General features: G+C 38.2%; 1 protein-coding gene across 1 annotated transcript; it reads left to right on the plus strand.

Annotated features, from left to right (window-relative positions):
* Positions 1–184: 184 nt before the first annotated feature.
* Positions 185–17,315, plus strand: LOC140235764 (KICSTOR complex protein ITFG2-like). Its single transcript, XM_072315772.1, has 14 exons — positions 185–300; positions 2,319–2,414; positions 3,023–3,064; positions 5,160–5,246; positions 6,134–6,269; positions 6,938–7,026; positions 8,375–8,437; positions 9,108–9,247; positions 10,375–10,469; positions 12,101–12,166; positions 13,139–13,227; positions 14,168–14,285; positions 15,595–15,765; positions 17,016–17,315. The coding sequence occupies exons 1-14, from the start codon at positions 205–207 to the stop codon at positions 17,087–17,089; spliced, it is 1,362 nt and encodes a 453-aa protein (XP_072171873.1). The 5' UTR covers positions 185–204; the 3' UTR covers positions 17,090–17,315.
* Positions 17,316–19,030: the final 1,715 nt, after the last annotated feature.

Below are 19,030 nucleotides of genomic sequence, written 5' to 3' on the forward strand. Positions count from 1 at the left end.
TCAAATATTCACTATGTCATTGTCGTTGATACCATGACTGAACTTCTGTACGTAAACATGGGGGTATGGCCAGCGGATGTAATAATAAATCGCATATTTCTCTTGTTGCTTATCATAGATATCTAGATTAGGCTTTCGAGTTCACATCAACAGTGCCCTGCGCGCATGAGATGAAGGGCGGGTAATTTGTGACTGGTTGTCGACATGAGGTCGGTCGTATTTGTCGAAAAAATTGAACTGGAATTCTCCGGCAATATATTTGCCAAGGCGCTGGTTCTAGGAGATGTCGATAATGATTCGGTAAGTTAGTGATAATGCCTTCCCCTCTCTTGCCACTTCTACAAGTTGCCAGATCGTGTCATACTCCAACGGACTGCAAGTGCACTGCACTGGAGACGGGGAACCTCTCGCCTCCTCCTGCTGGGGATCGGCCAACTACCCGGGCCCGGCCCCGATACCATGCCTTGTGAACCATTGGCATTGGTATTGCATGCAGTCCAGCTGTTTAGGCTAAATCATGGGTTCCAAGAACGAAAAAGATTGGTAAACACAACCAGACAAACGTGCTGTGGGGATTCTTTGAAGGCAAGCATCCCAGGGTCTGTTTCATGTCTTGTGAGTTGTGTGCGTGCCTGACCTACTTGATGTATATTCATTGACCTCGGACTCTCTGCCATCTGAAGACTGGGAGCGAGTGCACGTCTAAGATATTATAAGTCATAGTCATACACCATGCATCAACAAGCTGCCCCCACTTTTTTTTTTTTATAATTCTTTATTCGAATTTCGTACCATTTCATATCATAGAAACAGTAATGTTCACAGAAACAAAACAAAACATCATACAAAGACAAACTGCTTTTTAAACAAACATTGTACACAATAATTTATAAACGTCAATCTTTCACTTCATAAAGACAAAATGCAATATCACCACCATTGTGCACACTAATATCAAATTTTACATTGTAACTCTCTAAACCAAGGAAACAAAATCCGTTTTTTTAATAAAAAACATATTCTCGCACAAGCCCGCAAAACGGGAACATAAGACCTCATTTGCTTAAAACACAAACGGGGCATATTTCACTGTTTCTCTAAGAAAAAAAAACAAACAAAACAAACAAGGCCATTTAACAGTTTGCGAGACAACATACACACATGCGCACACTCGTCCCCACACAACGCCAACATGCAACCCCCCCCCCCACCCTCCCGTGCCTTCGGCCCTCGGGTTTCAGGTTTTATTCACACTTGAATAAACTTTGCAGTATAAATTGCCTTTTTGTTTCTCGTACAATAAAATACCACCACCACCCCCCCCCCCCACACACACACACACACATCTTTTTTTTTTTTCTTTTTCTTTTTTTTTTGGGGGGGGGGCACCATACAACAAAGGAATACATAAGGTGTTACCACTTTGGGAAAGAGTTCCTTATGTCCCCCCCCCCCCACCAACTTGCACAAAATAAACAAATTACTATTCCATTTCACCAACATTTAGCAACAATAAACAAAGGTTATGCCATTTATGGGGAGACTTCCTATAACTGTTATTTTAAGTTTACCACCAGCAAAAAAAAAAAAAAAAAACAAAACAAAAAAATGATACTTAATCTACCCATCCTGCGCAAACTAGTGGGGGGACATAAGGAACTCTTTCCCCACTTTGGGCCCTCACTTTTATGTAACGGCCAAATTGTGATATTGGTCCCCTCTCGTTCTGCGTGTGCATTTCCACTAAGTGCAAAGTCTATGGAGGTTGAAAGAAGTCTACGGCTATGACGAAATGAATGGCGGTGAATGCATGGAGTGGGGACCTATTTCGTGATAATGCTTATTTTACCCATGTTAATACCCTGGAAGTGAGTAACTTGACACTAGACAAAAATAATAGAAACCTTAAAGTTTAAGCACAGTAAGGCTTTGTTTTTGTTTTTGTTTTTGTTTTTTGCCATGACAATTTTTTTTTCTTCTTGTTGGCTGAAGTCTGAAGTGCCCCGAAGGCCCCCCCCCCCCCACTTTTAAAAATGTGGCACCTACCATGAGTTTGATAGATTGTATGCATGTCTGAAATTTGTTTGGCTATGTCTGCCCCTTTGGCCTTTGTTTGTTTGTTTGTTTGTTTTTTTGGGGGGGGGGGATGGGGGAATTTTCATAAGATGAAATTCATGTCAAATAGAAACACTATTAGTCAATGAACTCTCAATTCTCAGTGACAGTATTACTAAATTACAAGTAAAAGCTGTGCATGTATAATCTAATTAAAAGTGTGAATCAAATATTTTGTTGTGAGTTCTTTTTCTGTATTTCAGCTGCATGAACTCCTTGTGGGGAGTGTAGATGGAGACTTGTGGGTATACAAAGGAGAATGCACAACACCCTTGGCAGTGGCATCAAACCTGGGAATGGTATGTTGTTGAGCAAAATGAATCCTTCCCCCCCCCCCCCCTTTTTTGTTTATATTTCACAAGATCTTGAGTTTAACTACGTTTATGAGTATTCAAAAGAAAAAAAATTGAACAGCTTGTTGTTTCATTTCACTTGGAAATATGGTAATGACTAGGTCAAAAGAAATTATCAAAATAAATGTAGGCCTAATCAATAATAATATGAAGAAGGTGGTCTGAAAATGATTGACCCATATTAATAGAAAAAACAAAACAGAAATGGCATAGGTTAAACTTTTTTATGAAAGCTATTCTAATTCACAGAAAACTACTGAAGTAGAAGTATTAAAATATTTTTATAAAGATCATTCTGCTTTGAAGAAATTGGAAGCACCTCAGTGTGTATTGAACAAATTGAAAATTTGTCAGTGGACTCTGGTATGAATACAGATACATTATTACAGTGTACATTTTCTTCAATCTGAGATCATTCATTTTGAATCCGTGGTAAAGACGTTTCTTTCAAATCTTCTCAAGTGATATGAAATTGATTCGCAATAATTATACCAAAATGAGCGAGACAGATGAACTAATTAATGTTGCCTTTGTCCTGTGATTATTTTCCTCAGATTGTATGCACAGAGATTGCAGATGTCTGCAACATCAAAAAGGTGAGCTGAAGGGTGACTCAAAATTCATCTTCATACATTTTGATTTTGCTTGCAATATATTGGAAGGCTCTACCAAGGAACTCCCTGACACGGTTTGCCAATTTAATGAGTTGTTTCACAGTATTTTACTGTCAAAAGTATAAAGTGATTGACGAGATCATATAGTACACAACTTTAATTCCCATAATCAATATACCAGTATATATAACATTTTGTAGCTCAGCTACAAATGTATGTACCCAGAGATTGCAATATTAAAGGGTGTACCTGCGTGGGGCCTTACAGTGAAGAAGAAACGGGACCCTGATTTTAAAAATTAAAGTCAAATGCTGAAAAAGGAAAATCTTGGCTTTAAAGGGGAAAGATAATTTGAGATCATGGATTGTTCATGGATAGAAACATATCACATAAGGAAGCTACATTTGACAAAAGTGGCTTTTGGGATTAAGTGTCAGTTCTGTTAATAAAGGCTACTACATTTCTATTTCCTGTGTGTGGAAATGAAAAAGTGGGGTGGGGATTTAAAAGTCTGGGGCAAGCACTGTGAAGGGATTATCAAATTAACCCCAGACTTGGTACGTCGTAATTCGCAGTAACCAGTTGACCCCGCGTTCACATTGGTCCCCGCGCCGCGGGGAAAGTCCCGAGCTGTGGGACTTTCTCCTCAAAAACCATAATGTGAATGCTCGCTGGGACTTGTCCCCTTGTCCCCGCGAAACAAGTCGGGTACGGGGACAAGATTTGGAGGGGAGAGTGACCTTGGGGCGCAATTGATAGCGTCCAGCTGTGGTCATCAAATGTGCGCATGCGCTATGCCTGGATTCAAGTAACAGAGCTCGCTCCAAGCCCCAAAATGCCCCCACAGCTCGGGGACAGATAAGATACCAATGTGAACGGTCAGTCGTAAAAAAGATACGATCTCTTGTGGCTGTCCCCGCGTCGCGGGGACCAATGTGAACGCGGGGTTAGGATGGGCTGATTTTGCTACAACAATGCATATCCCATGGGCACTTGCCCGAGTATACCCAGAACTCGTCCTCAATGGGTTATTAAACAATATTTTGTTTTGGGTTTTATTTTATGTCGAATTCAGACTCTGGAATTATTGTTGACTATTCTATAAATTCTGTAGGGCTTTGATACACCCTTTCGCATTTGTACGTCATTGGTGGACAATGAAGAAACCCAAACTGAGATAGTTGGGAGTGGGTGTGTAGACATGCAGGGATGTGAGGGTTCAGAGTTTAATCTGATTTCTGATTTTTTTTTTTTTTTTTTTTTTTTTTTTGTATTGCTCAGCTCAAAACCCACTTTTCAGACTTTTTGGCAGGTCAAATGCACTGAAATGTTCACAGGTCATTGCACTTCAGACTTTTTTTTTTTTTTTTTTTAAAGTTCAAGATTAAAGGGATGGTACAGCATTGGAGATGACAATTGGGCTTTTAACTTTTTGCAAGATACCAGGAAAACGCTTATGAAATAGTACAGAGCATACCATTTTAAGAGGAATTCAAAGTTTATTTGATTAAAATCGGGTTTGGAATGACTGAAACATCCAAAAACAAAGTGAATACAAAGCGATCGTGATAAATTGTGGGTCCCACACTTATTAGAATCGCTCTGTATTTCTATCTCAGCCATTTCAAAACCAATTTTCATCAAATAAACATTGAATTCCTCATGGAATTACATGCTCTTTCATATTTCATAAGAGGTTTTTCATTATCTCACCAATAAATGTTAGAAACCTGAAATTAGGTCTCAACCAAAACTATACGATCCCTTTAAGTAAGTGGTATAGTAACCACTCTGTGGAAGTGAACTCAATTCTTGCAACCTGATAGACTGGTTTACTATTGAAAGTACCATAGATAACCTCTACGGAATTTAAAGATGTTGAAAAGCGAAAATTTAGCAGGAACTTGATTTCTACCCCCTAAATAATCCTGGAGACTTACACAGTGTAGACTACACTTATTGAGAAGTAATACGGGTACCACCATGTTTTGTTGCACTTGGCACATTTGTATCTTCCTGCAAACATTAATTGATTGATTGCTAACATTATATATTTGGTTGGCGTGATTCTTTGCAGAATGTCGCTGTGGTTTTGTGTGCCGAGGGGCTCTGTTATCTTTTCTCTGTGGATTCAAAAGCCAAGGATGAGCAGCAAGCAGCAAAGGTGATGATTCCATACAGACACCAGAAAAACACACACACACACACACATACACACAAAATGTGGTTGAGATAAGAGTTTGAAAGAGGAGGTTCACAGGCTTAGAATATATTAAATCCCATCAAATTTGGATGCTCCTACTGACTAAATGACTTGGTAGGAAATCCACCTTACTAGAAGAATAGTATTTTGGGACATACGGCTTTGAAGTCAAAGGTCTGTTGTGTACATGCTGTCTGTCTCTCTCACAAACTCATAGGACAAAACAAATGATTAGAAAGAATTACCAGATATCATGAAACAGACCAAACTAATTTTAGATCTTTAAACGATTCCCATGATCTAATGTTGCTGGAACAGTGCGCACCACTGTACTTGTGCAGAATTGTGTTCTAAACTTCAGATTTAGATGGAAAGAGGATCATTTATAAAAAAAAAAATTGTTCAGAAAATTGAAAGTGAGAAAGCGTGATCACGCTGGAAGTTGACTGGGGTCCAAAAATTCTACTATATCATATCATCTACCTGAAACTCAGTAATAGAAATCTATGTGTGTAACAAAAGGTACTTCAGTGTTGTTTAAAAGGTTATTTGGCTTGTCATCACTTTTTTACAAAGACCAGGAAGGTGTAAAGTATATCGACATCCAAATGGCAACTGTTCAGAAATGAAAGGATAGAGGTTCAGAATACAGATGGCATCATCACGTAAAATACTTGGATATATATCTTCTATAGTCGTCACATTGTACGTAGTCCTTACAAACTGTCTTCCCCTGTGTAGGGTAACAAGGCAAAAGTGTTGAAGAGTGTTCTTCAGGGACATTCTCTCTCTCTTTAAAAAAAAAAAAAAGAAAAAAATTGATGTTTTGCTTGTCATTTCCTCTGCAGCCAGAGGGTGCCCAGGAACAGAGCGAGAAGGATGCAGAAACGGAGCCAGCAAAACCTGCCAAACCTACCACGCTGACGCCTTTCCACACGCAGCATTTGCCGGCGAACGCACGAGTCCTGCTGGTTGCCGACATTGGTTAGTGATTGATTCTTACAATCAGATACATGTTTTCATTGCACAAACTGTTCTTAATTTATAAATGTGGTGTAACGTTCCATGTATGTAACTTGGATATTGTTTTTGGTCAGTGTGATTTATTTCCATCATGATATTGTAAGGAAGCACTTCGCTGTCATGTACAAATGCTGCGCTTCTTGACCAGTGGGTCAAGACCCACTGGTGGGCCGCAAAGCTCTCACAGGTGGACCTTGATGTCAGCCAGAAATGAAATTGAAAATATTAATATTTGACTTAACTGGGCCTCAAAAGAAGTCTGTAGGAGCCAATGTGGGCCGTGCTTTGGAAAATGTTGAGAAGCTGTATGCTGCCCTACTTTGGCAAAAGGAAGCAAGTGACAGAAGTCACATTTCTCATAAAAGAGCAAAATGTGTCTGTCATGTACACCGACGTCAATGGATTATCATGATGTCTTATCTCGCAAATCTCTTAGTAGGATGAGTGTTTCTGCATGAAATTTGGCCTGGAAGAAGAGCTCATTATGTGAATTATGAAAACATCAATATCAAATTCGGATGGTATGCCACTTGCTTCCTTTTGCCAAAGTAGGGCAGTATGGTGTAGATCTGTTTCTTGTTCTGTTGCTGTAATTGTTTACTATGCATCCAATATTTTCTTTGTTGTAGACAATGATGGCAAGCTGGAGCTCGTGATTGGCTACACAGACAGGGTGGTCCAAGCCTACCGGTGGGAAGAGAAGCAATCCACGACTGAAGTGAGTGCCTGGCATGTGAGGGCGCTGTTCTCTGATAGTTCTAGAGGCTGAAGACTGAAGATGTACCAGAGATATTATTGGCATTCAATCCTCTGCAAGAATGCTCAAGGACCTCTGCAGGATTCCATACCATTTGATAGCATGAATCATTGCTGCTTTCCTATGAACCAAATTTGATACGGACTCGTTGAACATGCTTGATTTTTTGAATGAATTTTGTTTTCTTTGACAAATACAGTCAACCTCACCAAAATTGACATTGCATATGTCCATAAAATTTGCTCAGTCAAAGAAAATTCTGCTTCAGATGGATACAATGTATTAATTCAACTGTACCTCAGTCTAAATTGATGTACATTAAAGTTGAGGATTTTCTCTGGTCATTTTCTAGTAGACTTCTGTTGACTGGCATCTTGCATCTGAATCAAATATAAAAATGAAGAGAATTTATACCCAAACAAGTGCATTTGAACAATCATTGACATGGTAAGGGTAGACCAGTAAAACTTGGAATATTTGCTGTAGGAGAAGGGACACAAGGAGCACAGCAACCTCTTGCAGTCTGCCAATCATTTTTTTCTGGTGGATCTGAGCCATATCAGAATTTCTTCATATAATTTTCTCCACGGACACATGCAAAATCAAAACAGTATGATTTTCTCCTACACTTTCCCTCCTACTGATGTAGAGTCACTCTACCTTGTCTTTAGAAAGAGAGGTGGAAAATTAATGATGGCAAGAGTGATGAACTATTGAATGCCATTAATGCATGCCTTTGATGAGGCAGTATTGTCACAGACATTAATTGTTATAGTGAGAAAAATATGTCTGAAGTGCTTTTTCACACAATGGATTTATGAACTTGAGCTTGAACTTAGACTTTATTCTGTTTCATTAAAAAAAAAAAAATACATTACACTTTGTAAATATCAAACAGAAGACAGAGAATTTGAGTGTACTGATGTACGAACATGCAATACCTAACATAATAATGATATTAAACCACAATTTACATAAAACATAGAAACTACAAAAGACCAGGGCCCTATCTTATAAACACTTGTGATTGATTCAAATCAATCACAACTTTACGATTGAATGCAAATCCATCTAATAAAAAAGTTATGTTTTGAAATTAAGACAGAGAACTGCAATCAATCAATCACAGGTTGCGATTGATTGCAGCTTTCAAGAGATTTGTGATTGATTGATTTCTATCACAAGTTTTATAAGACAGGACCCAGGGGTCTCATCAGGGTAGTCCCCAACAATTTATAAATAAGGGGTGACTTTGCAACATGATCAACAGTTGTTTTTACTACATTTTCTCCCTGTTTTCACATATCAGGATTCTTTGACACCCGGTGAGGGAAGCTTCGTCCTCCTCCAAAAGTGGCACCTCGGGGGACAGGTGAGAGGCAAATCAGAAAAGTCCTTTGCAAAGTTTACATCAGTCATGAAGCTTGGGATGACAAGTGTTTAATTTTATGAACTTTGGATCCCACTTGGAAGAGAAACAAAAAAGCTTGAAGCCACCTTCCTTGTACAGTCGTGGCTGTCAGTAAGAGTTGTCAGTTTGCCATTCAAACTTCCCAAATGCCTTAGCCTACAGTAGGGTCTAATTCTTCATCTGATTTTATGTAACATTGTATTCATTTAAAGTTTTATCTTGCTTGGGTGACATAAATTTAATTGCTTTCTTCTTCACATAATGCTTCATATGAGTTGGGATTTTGGACTTTTTTTAACAGCAGATGTACATGCAAAATTCAACCTTTTTTTGTGTGATTGTACATCAACAATGAGTTATCCCCAAAAAAAACAAACAAAAACAAAAACAAAAAACCTGTCAAATGCTGGAAGTAATTATGATGGGTCCACAGATAATCCACTTACCTTTGGTAGTGGAAACGGCAGTATGGAACAACCATTTGGGCTGTTCATACTTGCACTGCGCTAGGAGTTTGTCTGCATTGTCAGTTAGTTTAATAGCCAGTATGAAAGGGGCTTCAAGTCAAATCAACACATCAATACCTGAGGCTTGCATAACTTATTCTCTCCCCTTATCTCAACTTCCACAGGTGGGATCACTCTCTCTCAGCCGCCATCTTGATGGGGCGCCCAAATTGGTAGTCTCCCAGCCAGGCTGCAACTATGCTGAGCTGAGATGTGCATGGCTGGTGTCTGGGGGAGAGGACTATTATGCAACCACCCCTGGAGGGTATGTTGATGAGTGCAGGAACAAAAGAGATGTTATATGTGTATCTATACTGTTGGGGTGTAGACCTCTAGTGTTAACCACCTATCATACATTATACTTTAAAAATGGACATTTAGTATTAACCCGTGAGGACGAGTCCCTAGTATACTCAGGCAAGCGTCTATGCACGGGAAATACGTGCTGTAGCAAAATCAAACTGTCCTCATTGGGTTAAGGAATTAGTCTTATTGAGCAATGGTTTAAAATGTAAGTGGCACTTCTCTGACATGTGATATCCCACTACTGTAAAATCTTTTGCATACATATATGTTTGCAAATGAGGAGGTCACATTACATTTTCATGAGATCTGTTTTTTCTAATTTGACTTTGAGATTATTGTGTAGTGCACTTATGCCTGTTTCTTCATGATATTTTTATGTGCAGTTAATTTGCGGCCCAATTGTGATTTGCAAAATATGCAAAAAATAAACCAGATAATATGTTTCATTGCCATGACCTTTTGAGACTGGACTTTGTGAAGAATGTATTTGTATCTGTTTTCTTTTTGCTGGGAGAGAAGGGTATTAGTTAACCTGTCATATACAGTATACAAAGTGTTCATACTTGTATTCTATTTTTTAGCTCGTCCTAGCCAAAACAATTGTTCAAGTGATCTATTTGCTCACCATCCTGCATCTATCTTGCTTAAACTTATGTATATTTCATCTTCTTCTTGACTGCTGGTGGCTGGACTTTGACCAGACTTGCAATGGGTAGAGATGGTTATAGTTTTGTAAAAATGGTGGTGGTGCCTTCATTGGGGCCCCTACGGTGGGGCAAAATTAGGAAAATGTTGCCCAAGGGACCTGCTGCTATCCCCGAAGGTCAAATTTTTCAAAAAAGTTAGCCTCAGGTGTACAGTAAAACCAGAAAGGAGAATTGCAATGCTTCAGTATAAGCACTGGACCACCAAGTGTCTTATTTTATTTCCCAAAACTACTTTTTTCTTTCTTTTTCTTTTTAATTTGTATTACAATTAACATTTTGTGTGCTTAATATCACACTTTTTCTTTCACCTGGATATTACTGTTGTACTCATGATCTGTGTTGTTTTTTTCATGTCTCTCATTTCGTCCCTGGTGTAAAGTGAGGAGAATGTCTACGTAACCATGCACCCAATAACGAACAGACGTGCACGGAACAAGAACGTGTCGACGGAGATAGTGGCGGGACTGTCCAAAGGTACATCCCTCTGGCCAGACTTTGCAGGCCATCCGTAGGTTTCTTCTGTCAAGACGATTCCTGTCACTTGCAATGCCCTCATGGGCAGACATTGCAGCAATCAGCGTAGCGACAGCGAGAGCTGTTATCCAGTGTTGTGGCACAACCACTGATTGTCAAGGTTTTCCGATCTATGGGATTGCATTTAGCTTTACATCTTTTGCCACAGAGGGGCACTGTGATGATTTGCTTTGACAGCCAATTTTGTTTTTCCCCCTGAGAGAATATTAAAAGACTTGTATAAAGCAGCAGCATTTTGAAATAATAATTTTTATAGTCTATTCCCACTTTAAGGCAGCTAAAGTTTTCTGAGTCCTGGGAACAGTGACAATGTTGAAATTTTTCCTAAGACCAGCCACATCATGACTTATAAATAGTGTAATAGATTGCACTTTACGACAAAAATGAAATAACTGTTAGCAAAATAGCTTGATTATGTGTTCACATCATTTTAGTCGAGTGAACATTTCTGAATATGAAGAAGACTATCTCAAAAGAGGAAATGATCCTATTTCAACTTAAACCCAGTTAAGAAATGACATTATCACAGAAAAAAAAAATGTGTTGCATTGTTCCAAAAGTTCGGAAGTCCAGAACTTTTGATAACCCTTTAAATTTAAAAACTACAGATGACTAACATTCTCATGGTTTCACAGACAGTGATAATTTTTATTTGTATTAACAGCTTTAACAATGAAACATCAAGCTCAAGTGATACTAGATTCAGGACAAATCTAAGTGTTGGATAGATATATGTGACCCGCTACAAAAAGTCGGGGTAGGACAATTTTCTGAAAATGGCATGACATTATTCCCTTACTCTTCTACTTGTATCATGTATAGCACAACTCATAAAAGCACTCGGTTTTGGAGATATCGATGATTTTATTAGCGCATGTCAAGTGGCTAAGGAAATCAGAGTTTCGAGAAAAACGCCTTCAAAGTTTTCCTTCCCACGCTATCATGATCAAGGGGAGGCGAGACAGTTTTCGCTGCTCAACAATAGAAGGTATGCTCCTAGCGACCTCCTTGATGTTCATTCAAGCTTAGCGCCAGCGGTCTACGCACAACCAATCAGTAATCAGGATGCCACGCACTGACCAATAAGATCACTCCCTCGTTGCTAGGGGCGGAGTCTAGCTGTGGCGTTAAATCCAAATCTTCGGACACGTTTCTGTTACGTTGGAAGTCGGAAAACCATGGCCCAGAAAAACGCTGATTTCTTGCCTTTCCTTTAATCATTTAGCTTCAAAATTTCGGCAGATGATGGACAAAACATTAGACTACAAAATTATGCCAAAAACAGAAATCCGATTGTATTGACCAATTTTGATGATGCAACTTCAAGCTCGATTTTCTCGGCTCAGCCATCAGCGACTTTAGGATCCTTTTGTTGTAGCGGGTCATATATTGTTGTTCGTATGGGACAGCTATCATGTGAAATGGACTTTTGTCTAGTGAAGCATATTCATGTGTTCCAGTTTATACTTGAAAAGGGAAATGGCCAATAATTGATAAGTTTCTAGTTATCTGAGAAATATTGTGATTTGCTCTATAAAATGCTTGATGTTTTGTCTGTTACACTAAATCAGGTGAAAAGGAAGGAGGGGGAGAGACTGAGCCAGAGCCGGATAGGTTTGCCATGTGTACACTGGATGGTAAGAAACATTGCATGTGTGTAAGTGTGTTTACTGTAAGACCAGAAACATTTTGCAGTATGAAACTTTTGAGTATAGTGGCAAAATGCTCTTTTCCCTGCCATAAAACTTTCAGGAATTGCCACTTTCATTCAATGCGTTGTGTAGGGGAAAAAAAGAAAAAAAAAAACCACTGTGTGTGCATTTTACTTTCACAGATTTTGGCTCTTTGCGAAAATTGGTGAAAATCTTTATGCATGCGCTAATTTTGGGTATTTCTTATGGCATTTCCGTAGATTGCTTGTTGTTTTTTTGCATGGTTTTTTCTTCTTTTCGTTTGATATCCCAGATTTTGATGTGAGCAGAGGACTATTGGAATTGAGGATGGGAAGGATGAGACATGTTAATACTGGATAAACATTCCTTTGAGAGAGGTCAGGGGAGGGAAGATATAGAGGGAGAATTTTAGGAGGGGTTAGGGTTTGTTTGTTTTTTTCATTGCATTTTAGTAAATACATATTGTTCAATGTTTTGCCTTGATAAATGACATCTAGATTGATAGTATGCTTGCATGTTCAGCACTGTACAAAGGGGATTTGGTGCATTATATTAAGTTTTATGATGTGTTATTATCATTATTATTATTATTATTGTTATTATTATTATTATTATTATTATTATTATTATTATTATTATTATTATTATTATTATTATTATTATTGTTATTGTTATTACTATTATTATTATTATTATTATTATTATTATTATTATTATTATTATTATTATTATTATTATTATCATCATCATCATCATTATTGAAAGATTCCCAGCTATGGAATTACTCAGTTCATTTCTGTGTTACAATGGACATGAAACATCTGATGTATTTTCCATCGTGGACATTCAAATTGATTAGAAAAAAGACTTATGTATTTCTCTGTGATTACATCTTATAAATTGGATGTTGTGCTTTACAAACTGTTCTCATTTCAGGAACTCTCATGCTGATTGAAAAGGACAAGAGCCTGTGGTCACTCCTTGTTGACCATCAGCTGTTTGCACTGACCAAGTTGGACATCATGGTAAGCTGAAACTCCAACTCACTGATAACTCACTCAGAGCATGTTTCTAGCATTCTTCATTGTTGAGGATATTCCATGTGTATTACATAAAATTATATTTTATGGGTTGCTTGTTATATCATGCATAGAGATTAGATTGAGAAAATGTTGCCTCCATTCACACAAATGCGCTGTATATTATATTTAAGGAGAGAATTTGTTACTTTACTTATTATTTCTCTTTCCTTCACAGTGGCTGGCCATCTTGAATTCAGTCATTTAAGAAATTGTCTTTCAAGTCTCAAATCGCAAAATATAATTGTTCTCACGAAAGGGTGTACACAGTAGTTACATATATCTAAATTTGTGATTTGGTATTAAATTCAATGTTCTCACTAGAAACATTAAGTGGGTTATGGTCGCTCCAATTTTTTTTTACAGAATGTATACAGCAAATATGTTGGTATGAATAATGCCTCACTTTGAAATGACTACTGACGTGTACATTTTATTCCTTGCTACCTGTGTATCATTCCTTTAAGGGATGGTACAGTATTGGTGGAAATGAAAATTGGGCTTTAACCTTTTTGCGAGATACCAAGAAAACACTTATGATATAGTACAGAGCATACCATTTTAAGAGGAATTCAAAGTTTATTTGATGAAAATCGGGTTTGGAATAGCTGAAACATCCAAAAACAAAGTAAAACAAAATGATCGTAATAAGATGTGAGTCCCACACTTTATTAGGATCACTCTGTTTTTGATATCTCGGCCATTTCAAAATCAATTTCTGTCAAATAAACATTGAAATCCTCATGGAATTACATGCTCTTTCATATTTCATGAGAGGTTTCTCACTATCTCACCAAAAAAAAAAAGATCACTTGAATTGAATGGAATTATTCTCAAGACAATTTTTCCTCATGTGAAACCCCTCTTTGTTTGGTGGAATTGACAGTGTGACGGCTGGGATGAGGTGGTAGCCTGCGCCTGGGACGGTCAGACATACATCATTGACCACACCCAGCAGTCTGTCCGCTTCCATCTGAAGGAGAGCGTGTGTGCATTCACGGCAGGTGAGTGCAGCCAAAAAATTTTAGACGATTTCTTAACCCGTTGAGGATGGGCTGATTTTGCTGCAACATGCATTTCCCATAGACACCTGCCCGAGTATACTCAGGACTCGTCTTCAACGGGTTAACTCTTCATGTGATGCATTATTCTGAAACTGCAATGCATAATTAATGCTTTTGAGTAACATTAAGCATTTCTGTCTTTCACAGCGTATAAACTTTTGATCAGAAGCCTTTATGCCAAAAATGCAGCAGAGCAAAGTTATAGAGAAATGTACAAGCTTTAAATTTGCTGTGATTGTCAATTTTATAACAAAGCTATTGCTGTGATGCTTTCAATGTACCCTGGCATATTGCTATCAGTTAATCAGTTTATGGAAGGTTGTCCTTGAGCAAAATATGCTAAGTTGGGAGACCATCAGCTCATTCGGTTGCTCAATATATGTTGTAGCAGGCAAAGATTGAACCCACTGAAGACTAACCCTGAGAATACACGAGCAAATATGGAAAACATGTGTTGTAGCAAAATTAGCTCATCCTCAAGGGGTTAAAGGCCCCCAACCTCCAATTCAGGTCCTGTTTGTATGATGATGTCTGCTGATGTAAGTAGGTCAGGAATTTTTAATGGTTGATTTAATTATTCATTGCATTTATATATTTTTTTTCCTGCACTCATGTACCAGGCTCCACCCATTGATGTTTTTTCTTTCCTCACTGTGATGTAAAGAACAATGAAGTTAGCTGACATTAAAAGCATAACAATACAATACCTAATGGCATGCACTTGTCGGTGCAACAGCTCATGATAGCAAGGCATTTTTCACACAATACATTTGAAGGGGTCGGTGCAATATAGTGCTAACCCACACAATAGTCATTTTGAGATAATCGCTGTTGAATCTTTGGAAAGTCCATACATTGTACATTGATAAAACATGAATGCATACAGTTTTACCATCTTATTGGTTGAATTCAAATATGATATTTTCATGGAGGTTAGAGTGAAGGATAAGGATTATGAAAATGCATGTAACTCGATTTTGACAAAAGTGTGGGTTAGCACTATATTGCACCGACCCCTTCATTTCTACTCCTTTTCTGCAATGCTCTTTTAATAATCCGGGAACATTTTCCATACCACAGGGACTATCTCCTAGTAATGTATTGTTCCATTCACTCAATCAACATGTACTTTTAGCTTTCATTCTCCTTTGATGAGAGATTATAATATCTTATATAGAGGGATTAGTTCCACTGTCGTTTTGTATTGTCGTCACTGATCATTCCATCTTTCCTGTAACATTTTATGCAGGCCTGTACAGTACCAATGGAATCAACACACCATGCCTAGTGTACGCCACATTCCACAACAAGATCTACATATTCTGGAATGTTCAGCTACCGCGAATTCCGTCCGCAAATCTCGTCAACGTCGCATCACTAAATGAAGAGCTGCAACAGAGGCTGTCCGAGCTGGGTGTAGGTGAGTGAGCAGATGTATCTCAAGAGTTTCAGAATTTCTGTCTTCTTGTCCATAAATGCCTCCAACACCTTTTTAGCAGCAGAGCTCAACAGTGAAATGCTAAATAAGCGTGACTCATGACCATCTTTTACTGTCTCAACAAGATTGCAGGTTTCCCTCAACTTAATCCAGTATTAGGCTCTGTAACTTCTACTCAGTAGGATTTTGAGGCTTGTTTTGTTTGTTTGTTTGTATGTACATTTTGGGATATAAAGCATCATGAAAAAAAAAAAACCTAGTGTCTAAAAAATTTCACAAGCCTCAAAGACACCCAACTGTGTGAGGATAAAGCAGTGCCAGGTCTCACATGTAAATGATATGTTCTTCAGTCTTGTGTTCAGTTTCAAACATAAAACACTCCTGAATAAACATCGTACCAGCTAATCAGGCGTCAACACTAAACTCTTTGTATTGTGGCCTGTTTGAGGCACTACTACAGTCAGTTCCATTATAACGAAGTCCTTGGGACCAGCAGTCCAATGAAAATTATGTTTTAACCAAAGAAATACAAAATTAAAAATATTGAGGTGATAATGTTGGGGCCTGATTTTCTTATGTCATTGTAACTGGCATTTAATTTGTAAAATAACCTTGATTGTTATGGGAGTGCACTGTACAGCCTGTATCTGTGAATTTCAAATTTTGGTCGCCCAAATTTAAGTAACTTTCATTTAATTTTGAATAATTACGAAGACAAATTTGTCTGATCGGGCTACCAAAAAATAACCTTTTTGGAGTTTTTGTGGCCTTACATGAAGTCTGGGAGCCTTAGAGCAGACTATTGTTGATAAAACTGTTTGGATATTATCTTTTCAACACATGGGAAAGATTTCTTATGATTCATTGTGACATCACAGACCACTACATCCATTGGCTATTACATGATGAAAATGCCACCAAATTCGAAGTCATCCATCCAACGATAGATGAGACTTTAACATATCTACAATTCTTGATCTGCTATTTACTTCTGAAGCCCTGTTGTGTCTGCAATAAACTGTAACCGCTTGTCAATTCAAAAAAAAAAAAAGAAAGAAAAAATAACCATTGATGTATAAAAGAGCTGCTGTACACCAGTGTCTTTTTTTTCTTTCTTTCTTTCTTTTTTCTCCTTTGGCCAGTTTTTTGTTGAAAAGAAATGCAATGATATGGTGTTGCACAGCTGATATTTTTCTTTTCGTTTCAACCTGTTTTTTTTTTCCTCTGCCTAGACACAGAAGCTGAGAAGAGGGAGCTGTTTCGACGCTTGATATACGGTGGTAAAAGAGAGCCTGCCGTATCCTGAGTTGGACGGAGCAGATGAAAACATCTCCACAAATGTACTGTATCTGCTGAATATTTCAGGAGGTTTTTTCATGGGGAATTTTGCGAGTTGAGTGCTATTCGGGCATGTAAAAACATGGGAAAGTATTAACTCTGATCCCAACATGAATGCCATGTGCATGCATGCATTTCTCCATTCAGTACTGTTCTCGACAATCACAAAAATCACTTCTCGCAAAATTGTTGGTAAGTCCCAATTTGCGAAAAAATTTGACTCGCTGTGGTGTATACAGTAACCAGGGAAGTGTGTTACCTTTCTATACTACGCTCATGTTAGCTATCTTCTGCTTTGGAGACAAGTACATGACTTGTGTAATATCACCGAGTGGAGTGCATGTTTACATGGTGCAGAAGGCATGCAGTCATTCTTAATGGCTATTGAGTTTGACTTGTAAAGTAGCGAAGCATTGCTTCAGGACGATCGTTCCGAAGTGCATGTTTGTATCCAAGTGAGTAAAAAAAAGTTTGTGATAATCACTGATTGGATGAATTTTACTGGTGGATTACAATATGGGGAACAGAGAAGATCAATTCGTCGGCCTCATGCCAAAAGGGCCATAACAGTGTACAAAGTCTATGGTGTTAAGGCCCTTTTGGCATGAGGCCGACGAATTATGCACATAAACACACACACACATACACACCCACACGTACACACACACACACACACACACATACAAATATACACACAAACACCCAGCTACATCTAGAATATAGTGTGGTTGAAATTTAATCACTATCACTATAAATGCTGAAACTCTGTACTCAGTTTAACTAATATATAGTTGTTCAAATGTTAAAGTCTGAAAATCATTAAAAAAATCTAGGGAACTTAGCCAGGCCAAATGAAAGTGACAGGACACACATGATAGTTTGGTTACCACCACAACTACGTTGTATTGACAATTTATTCCTGATTCTACAGTGGGTGAACATGGCAATCTACAATGAAGCACCTAGCTACATGTACTTCCTATAATTTGCCTTCTACATGATTAAATCTTCCACACAGCATCTTCGGTCAAGCATGCCTTCATACTTCTTCCTAGGTTCAATCCCATCTCTCAGGCTGCCTTCAAGCGCAGTTCGCAAGCCCAAAGCTAATACCGTGTTCACAGTGGCCATGCAACTCCGCAGTGAGTGCTGGACTTGTCCGTGACTTACGTATGCAGCCTGCATTTCAATGTGAACACTCCTACACCCGCTTTATAATTTGAGGCAGTGTGGTCACGCATTGCATTAAAACCGTCTACAACTGATCCTCCTGCCGACCATTTTGCTTGTTGTTAACCACAAAATCCTATCCGTCGAGAGCAAATGGAAGGCCTGAATCATGGGAAAGCCAGGTTTCAGATAGACCTGCCGAGAATTTTTTGCATATGGAATTATTTAAGAGTAACCTCAAAGTAGAATTATCATACTCCTTGACAACATTATTGAATTGGTTTTGAGTAAGATATTCAGAAGATGGACTTTGCAATTGGTTTTCTTTGTCAAAATCATATTCTAATTCTTGTGGCGATGAATTAAAACTGAAACATAATTATCGAAGAAAATATCATTTTGATTGATGTTTGATTACTTTCTGCTGAGGAAGGTCTTACCAAATCAAAAAAAAAAAAAGTCATCATTAATTGAATTGAATGCTGTGCCTATTGAAATGCGTATCAATGGGCGAGTGTGATGTCCATTTGTCAAGTCCATTCATGAAGGTACCTTGTAGAGGGCAGTAGAGATCAGTTTGACTGGAGATTGTTGCAATATTCCAGATACATGTTATATTCTTGTTTCTTAACCCCTTCCATACTGAATTCTGAAATCCTCATAGACGTAATACACAGCTCACCAGGTGCCCGTAATGAACAGGTTAACGTAACATCTACAAAAAGAAAAAAAGACCTCC

The sequence above is a fragment of the Diadema setosum genome, chromosome 12 (genome assembly GCF_964275005.1).
Source record: "Diadema setosum chromosome 12, eeDiaSeto1, whole genome shotgun sequence".
NCBI lineage: Eukaryota > Metazoa > Echinodermata > Echinoidea > Diadematoida > Diadematidae > Diadema > Diadema setosum.